General features: G+C 44.7%; 1 protein-coding gene across 3 annotated transcripts in view; it reads right to left on the reverse strand.

Annotated features, from left to right (window-relative positions):
* Positions 1-2,514: 2,514 nt before the first annotated feature.
* Clspn (claspin) overlaps positions 2,515-8,189 on the reverse strand; it is a 49,141-nt gene continuing 43,466 nt past the window's right edge. For all 3 annotated transcript variants that reach the window (XM_004641015.2, XM_004641014.2, XM_004641013.2), the window contains 5 exons: positions 7,679-7,806; positions 7,001-7,103; positions 6,003-6,085; positions 5,412-5,573; positions 2,515-3,623 (listed from right to left, as the gene is read on the reverse strand). In XM_004641015.2, the coding sequence (XP_004641072.1) occupies positions 3,513-3,623; positions 5,412-5,573; positions 6,003-6,085; positions 7,001-7,103; positions 7,679-7,806 (587 nt within the window). In that variant the 3' untranslated portion in view covers positions 2,515-3,512. The remainder of the gene's footprint in view (positions 3,624-5,411; positions 5,574-6,002; positions 6,086-7,000; positions 7,104-7,678; positions 7,807-8,189) is intronic.

Here is an 8,189-nt window from a genome sequence, read left to right on the forward strand (position 1 = left end):
GCATTAAAAACTCTTTTCTTTACAATACTGGGGAATAGAATGCAGGGCTTTAGTGTTTAGCTACATCCCTGGCTCTTTTACATTTTATTTTTTTGGAACTGGGGATTGAACTCAGGCCCTTGTGCTTGCCAGGGAAGCGCTTATTCCACTGAGCCATCTCCCCGGCCCCTTTATTATTTTTTGCAGTACAGGGAATTGAACTCAGGACCCTCCCTGTGCTTGCCAGGCAAATGCTTAAGGGCTTATTCTACTGAGCTATCACCCTGGGCCCAAGGGCTGGGATTATAGGCACGCGCCACCACGCCTAGTCTCAAATGCCATTCCAGTGCACCCCAGGGGTGGGGCCAGCAAGGCATGCCCAGGGATTGAACCCCCAGCCCCTGCTTGCAGGGACTTCAATCCACTGAGCTACTTAACCAGCCCTGATACTAGCAATTTCTAATGTTTGCAGAGTAGCGCTTACATAGCACATATATATTTTTTGTGAACTTAATGTTCACAAAAACTCTGAGATAGGCATAAATTAGGATCCTAATTTTATAGATACAAAACAGACTCTAAAAAGTGTGATTTTTTAAGGCACTATTACATCCCAGACTATATCAGGCCATGAGAAAGATAGTAAGATAGAAGACAAATACTGTCTCAAGAATAATACCATCATGGGCTGGGGAGATGGCTCAGAGGAATAAGCACTTCTCTGGCATGCGCAAGGACCTGAGTTCAATCCCTACTTCTGCAAAAAAAAAATAAAAAAATTAAAAAAAAAATAATAATAATACCATCAAATTTTATGATAAAGCAGCCCCAAGTTACCAGGCATAAGACTAGGAGATAAAACCCAAAACCACGTATTACAATTTTCTAACCTGAAGTAGAAATTCTCAGCACTTGTGATGGCTGAGGTAAAATGGCTGAAAGCTGGCGACCAGCCTGGGCTACAAAGTAAGTTTAAGACCACCAGTCTGAACTGTGTAGTGAGACCCTGTCTCAAAAATCAAAACAAAAGAAATTCTCAAAGTGAAGGGGTTTGTAAAGAAGCAGTCAAAATGAGGGATCCCACAGAGATCACAGCAGTTACATTGGCTCTGTAGCTATGGTGAACTGAAGCTGAGCCTTCATAGAAAACCTATGGCTTGGGGCTGGTAAGATGGCTCAGTGGTCTAAAGCACCTACTTAGAACAAGCTTAGCAAAGCACAGGGACCGAGGTTCAATCCCCCAGCACCACATACCAGCCAGCCGCGCCCCCTGGTGGGCTGAGCTGGCCACACACACACACACACAAAATAAATAAATAAATAAATAAAAACTTAAAAAAAAAAAAAGAAAGAAAACCTATGGCTTGTGGACTAAATGAAAGAAATGAGACGAAAGGCTTACTTTAATGGATCAGTTCCACTGGACCCTACCCACGTGTGGAACAAGACAAAACAATTGACACTGAGCATTCTCATTTCCTAAACTCTTATGCCTCCAAATATGCAATTTCCAAGCTGGTGGAGCTTAATACTACCAGGAGACAGTGGCAAGCTCCGGGGCTCCAATTTCATTAAGATGTAGATGGTGCGGATTGGCTAGTGCTTTGGGCAAAGTGCATGTGCATCACGTTGAAATCATCCACTCCAACCTTGTTACCAAGGTGAAGAAATTAGCGAACCTTGTGGCAGCTGTCTTGGCATGAGGGAAAGTGACCTAGAGTTTAAGACTACTTTTGTTCTCCAAAGAGAAAATTCCCCCTGGAGTCACAAACAGAAGATTTTCCAGATTTCTCAGGCACTGATCCTATCCTCAGCAGGTCAATTCCAATCCTTCACTTCACCTCTCCCCTCAAAAAGGGGATGTAGAAAAAAGGGGGAGAAATTTCTAGTCCTTTTTCCCAGCTCTCTTTAGCCTGCCTGTCCTTTGGGCACTATTCCCCTCCCACCCCCTCCCGTACTGGCGATTGAACTCAGGACCTTGTGCTTGCCAGGCAGGCACTTACCTGCTAAGCCATATTCCACCCCCCCCCCGCCCCTGCACTATTTAGAGCTCAAAGAGAAAGGCAGTGGTCTTCACCTTGGACCTACAGCTATAAACATATGCAAAGCCAGCTAAAGAGAAAACACTATGCAAAGAGCTGCAGCACCATGTGTTAAACTCTCCTGTGGTGCACTGAGCCTAGACAATTAGGTAAGTTTAATCAATTCACAGGGACTCAGAAGACAGAAAGGGGACAACTGCAGCACCCTCTCATCCAGACGCAGGCAGCTTTCCTGGGAGGGTGATACCTTGAAACTAACATCAGACAGACATTGACCTAACAATGAGTATTCAAGCTGGACAGCAAATTCTGCCTTGAAGCCAGTGAGATTTATTGAAAAACAACATACATATTAAAACGTCTTTATATACATTTACCCCATTATAAGATTACAAATTTACAAATGTGAGTTGTCAAAGTCAGCATCTTGAGGGACCAGGAAGATAGCTCAGTAGAATAAGTGCTTGCCTGGCAAGCGCAAGGGCCTGAGTTCAAACCCCGGTTCCACAAAAAAAAAAAAAAAAAAAAAAAAAAGGTCAGCATCTTGAGTGTTAGAAAAAACTGTAGGAAACAACGGCACCCTCATTTTATCACTTAAATTGGTGTTCCCTGTCTCTCAAAAAAAGGTATGATCCCATTCACCTTCCCAAGTCTATTCAGCTCCTGATACTCAAAGTATACTCACATGGAATCTTTTCAAAGCTGCAAGGACGTTCAGTCCTGAGGTGGGGCAGGGGAGAGTCTGTCTAACATTCTGAAAGCTTTGTGGGAGTTCAAGAAAGGTGGCAAGTGACTATAACCCTTAGTCCTAGGAAAGGTCTCTGCTCCACAGACTGTCTAATGCAGCCAGACACTGGGGCAGTCCATGTCAAGGTCCTTCTGAACTGGGTACCAGTTTAAGCCTTTGCTACAAAGGCAGAAAAAGCTACGCTGAACTCTGAGGCTGCCCTGAGACGCCTACAGAAAAATGGAAAAGGTCACAACAGTCCATCTGCTGGTCCCAAGGTTCATCACCTAAGAAGTCTCTTCTTCGCTGACTTCCGTTACTATGGCAGAGCTCTCACAGGTATGCAGGAGTCACTCTGATACTGACTTTCACCACTGTCTATAACGCCACTTTCTGCCCTCCTCCTCTACTTCCTCCTTTCCCAACTACCTTTATCACAAAGAGATGGAAACCCAGGGCAGTGCTGGGATAAACTATCAAATGTTTAATGGAGTGTATGAAGATTCACTTAGGCATTCCATAAATCGGTGTTGGAAACACTGCAGAATTATGATGAGTTGGCCAACCAAGGAAATACAAGGAAAGGAAGATAGCCACGGTCCAGCAGTAGAAAGAACTGGAATCCTGTCTGCAATCTTAATGCACCACTGATTATGAGGGAAGAAGAGATCATCGGCATATGCAACAGCTCCAACCTTCAGTGCCGGTTTCTAGTACCGAGTTACCAAGAAGTCTTGGCACAGACGCTGACGTCCTTGATGGTGTTAGCTTTCCAAGTATCTAAAGATGCTTCGCTTTGATCCTGGGCTGCTATCTTCTGTCTTGAGGCGCTTAGGAGAAAAGGATGTCTTTAATGATGGTCCTTTTCTCCTCACCTAGAGAGCATAAAAGGAGTCAGAGCCAGCGCAAGACCCTCACATAGGCACTTGCCTTCAATTGGCTTTCAAGCAACCCAGAGTTCAATCACAGACAGTAAACAGGAGGATAACAACAATAACAATATAGACATAAACTTTTCAGGCTTTATCTACTGGGGAAAGTCCATTGAATATTAGTGGGGGAGGGTTTTAATACTGTAGTATAAGCTATTAGACCAGAACTTTTAAAAATGTATTTAGTACAGGGTCTATAGGATCTCACTACACACATGGGGCTCGTAATAATCCTCCTGTTTTCAGCCTCCCAAGTGCTAGGATTATAGGCACGCACTACCACACCCAGTCTCAATCACCGGCTCAGCATACCCTGGGGTGGGGCTGCCATGGCATATGGAGCTGGGATTGAACCCCGTGTCTGCTTAAGCAGGCACATTAATCCGTTGAGTTATCAGAACTTTTGGGTTTTTTTTTTTTTGGTGGAACCAGGGATTGAATTCAGACCCTTGAGCTTGCCAAGGAAGCGCTTATTCTAGTGAGCCATCTCCCCGACCCTTGGTGGTGTTGTGTGGTTTTTTTAAAAATATTTTTTTTTTTTTATTTATTTGTGTGTGTGTGTGTGTGTGTGTGTGGCCAGCTCAGCCCACCAGGGGGCGGGGCTGGCTGGCATGTGGTGCTGGGAGATTGAACCGCGGTCCCTGTGCTTTGCTAAGCTTGTTCTAAGTAGGTGCTTTAGACCACTGAGCCATCTCACCAGCCCCTAAAAATATTTTTAGGGAAGGGTCTACAGAATGTTCAGGGTCTCACTACTAGATTGGATTTTTTTCTTCTTTTTTGGAGGCTGGCTCAGGCTGCCTTAAGGTTGGATTTGGTAAGGCATGTGGAGCTGGGGTTTGAACTAGGGTCCCCTGAGCCTGACTGCATTTGCCAGAGCAGTCACTTAAAACAACTAAGCTAACTCCCAAGCTGCCTGACTACTAGACTTAGTGATTCTCCTGTTTACAGCCTCCTAAGAGATGGGATTATAGGCGCATGCCACCACACCCAGTCTCAATTGCTGTTTTCTCAGCCTGCCCCCAGGGTGGGGCCAGGATGGCAGGCCTGGGGATTGAAAGAACTTTTGTTTTATATTTTTATTTATTTATTTATTTATTTATTTGGTGTGTGTGTGTGGCCAGCTCAGCCCACCAGGGGGCGGGGCTGGCTGGCATGTGGTGCTGGGGGATCGAACCGCAGTCCCTGTGCTTTGCTTAGCTTAGCTTGTTGTAAGTAGGTGCTTTAGACCACTGAGCCATCTCACCAGCCCTGTTTTTTATTTTTAAAAAATTTTATTATTATTATTTTTGTATTTTTAGGGAAGGGTCTACAGAGTGTTCAGGGTCTCATTACTAGATTGACTCATAGTGATCTGCCTGTTTACAACCTCCCCAATGCTGGGATTACAGATGTGCACAACCATACCCAGTCTCAATTGCCCTCTCCACAGGCCTGGGGGAAACCTCTGGCTCCTAGGCGTGCTTGCAGGCACTTTAATCCACTGAGCTATTTGGCCGGCCCATTGTTTTTTAGTAAAATAAATAAAATTTTGTTTTGGGCTGGGCATGGTGGCACACATCTATAATCCCAGCACTCAGGAAGATAAGGCAGAAGTTCAAGGCCAGCCCGGGCTATTTAACGAGACCCTCTCTCTCTCTCTCTCAAAAAAAAAAAAAAAAAAAAAAAAAGAGAGAGAGAAAGAAAAAAGAAATCCGCTTAGGGAGGTACTACATCAGTTCTTAATATCCTTACCTGAGGCTTAGATGATTCCTTTGCTGCCTCAGCCTTGACAGGAGAAAGTGTATGAAAGACAAAGTTTCTTGAATTTCGGGGAGCACTGGGGTTGAGGTCCGAGAGGCCAGCCAGTTTCTGAAGCACAGCTTTGGGCTGGTTTAGCAGTGAGCCTGTTCTTAGCTAAAGGGAACAAGAGTCATACGCTACCAAATCTCAAACAGAGAAAAATTATTCTCTCCTTTACTCCCCCAGGTACTGAGGAGACATTCTTATTCTACCAAGTAGCAAAGAAAAAGTGGGCTCTTTTGATTTCTAGTCCCATTTCCTGTGGCTACCGCCCTCCCATAATGAGAGCCTATTCCCTACTCTGTAACCTGCGGACTATGCTCAGGCACAGTGGCACAGGTGAGTACTGTGAGTTTGAGCTCAGCCTGGGCAACTTAGTGAGACCTAGTCTCAAAATAAAAAGTAAAAGAAAGGCTGAGGTTGTAGCTCAGTGCAAAGACCTTGGATTTAGTCCCAAATACCACAAAAACAAATACCTGCCATCCCTTTAAAAACACAAAACCCTGCAGACCATGATGTCAGACTGCCAAGGTTCCAACCAACCTGGTGAGGAGTTCTAGATCTGATAGCTTCAAAAGGGTTACTGAGTACAGACTTTGATTCCTGGATAACCACAGGCCGATTGGCTGGAAAGAAAAGACAGCAAAGCTGGGTAAAATCATGTTTAAATCTGAAAACACTAAGAAGCTTTGAAAGTAACTCAGTAAGCCACAGGAACTCCACATAATTTTATTTTTTTATTTTTATTTTTTTTGGCAGAACCAGGGATTGAACTCAGATCCTTGCGTTTGCCAGTCAAGCGCTTATCCTACTGAGCCATCTCCCTGGCCCACTCCACATAATTTTTAACGGTGTCTTTGAAACTACAGTGTCTCCAAAAAGATGGACAATTAAGTTCTTAGAACTTCTCACTTAATCACTAACAGGAATGATTTAAGAAAAAAAAAGAAAACTTGGTAAGAATATAGACCAATGTTTAAGAGCTTCACTTCTGTTTTTTTTTTCTTTTTGTGCCGAATGCCTTCAAGGCATGACTGGCTGTCTTGTGTTGTGGGGATCGAACCACAGCAACCTGAGCCTGACTGCTTTGTTGAAGCAGCCACTTAAAGAACTGAGCTAAGGGGCAGGCCCCCAAGAGCTTCACTTCTGGAGTTAAGTATACCTGGTTATAAATACAGTTAGATATATCTTTTTTTTTTTTTTTTTTTTTTTGTGGAACTGGGGATTGAACTCAGGCCATTGCACTTGCCAGGGAAGTGCTTATTACACTGAGCCATCTCCCCGGCCCCCGTTAGATATATCATCCTGAGCAATTTAATAAGAGAATCCAGAGAGGCTCAGAACGTAAGACAAAGTCAGCGACTGACTGCAAAGTACTTCTGCTATCCAGTAGTCTAAGACTGCAGTATACCCTGTGCACACCTCTGTGCAGCCTCTTTTAAGACAGTATTAGACACAAGCTTATAACTAAGCTTTAGCAGCCCAAAACCCCCAAACTAACAATCCAAGGGATCACATCCTGAGGAGAAACAAGCGCTCACCATTCTTCTGCAATGCTTTGGCTGTAACCTTCTTGGCTAGCATCATGAACTGACTGTCTTCCCCAATTTCTTCTTCTTCAACTGTACTCTTCCCCTGCTGGGCCTAAAAATACAACCATACAGCATGAAAAGAAAAACCTATAGCTTCCTTAAATAGCTGGCACCTCCTGGGTTGTGAAGCTTGGTTGGTTACTGGGATATTATGTTTTCCTTTGTGCAGACTCAATGACTGGGTCCGCTCATCCTCATAACAGGCAATTAATTCTCTTGCGGACTTTTTTAAAGATAGGTTTTCACAATGTAGTTCACACAGGCCTTGAACTGACTATGTGGCCCAGATTGGTCTCAAACTGCAGCAATCCTGAATTCTGGGATTATAGGTGTGCCCCACCATGCTCAACTTTCTTGCAGATTTTCTTTTTTTCTCATTTTATGTATTTGGTACAGCGTCTCACTACGAAGCTTACTCTTAGTGATCCTCCTGTCTTCAGCCTCCCCAGTGCTGGGATTACAGGCATGCGCACCATGCCCGAACTTGATTGCTGGCTCAGTGCGCCCTAAAAGGGGCAGGGCCGGTGCGGCACATGGGACTGGGGATCAAATCCTGGTCCCTGCATTTGCCAAAGCAGGTGCTTAATCTGAAGGGCTACCTCACTGGCCCTCTTGCAGATTTTCTACCTGGTCCCGAAGCCACTGCTCCCGTTCAAATCGCTCCTTCCTCCACCTGGCTTCTGTCTCATCAAGCTGTTCTTCAACTTGATCATCATCAGAATCTCGGTGGAATAAGTCCATCTGGGAAGCATCATCTGAAGTAGAGTTAAGGCTTTCAGTATGCTGCAGTCCTCGTAAGACAGGGTGACCGGATGGATGCAAACTAAACCCTTCTTTTTCTTTTTTTCTTTGCGGAACCGGGGATTGAACTCAGGCCCTTGCGCTTGTCAGGGAAGCGCTTATTCCACTGAGCCATCTCCCCGGCCCCTATAAACCCTTCTTTAGGGTACGCTGACACAAACCTTTCCCGTTCATTAATAAGAAACACCAATTACACCGAGGTCCTTCCCCTCGCCTATTACAATTTTTTTTTTTGGCGGAACTGGGGCTTGAACTCAGGCCCTTGCGCTTGCCAGGGAAGCGCTTATTCCACCGAGCCATCTCCCCCGCCCTTCCTACTACAATTTTTTTTTTTTTT

Source organism: Octodon degus, unplaced genomic scaffold, assembly GCF_000260255.1.
Source record: "Octodon degus isolate 3935 unplaced genomic scaffold, OctDeg1.0 scaffold00130, whole genome shotgun sequence".
Taxonomy (NCBI): domain Eukaryota; kingdom Metazoa; phylum Chordata; class Mammalia; order Rodentia; family Octodontidae; genus Octodon; species Octodon degus.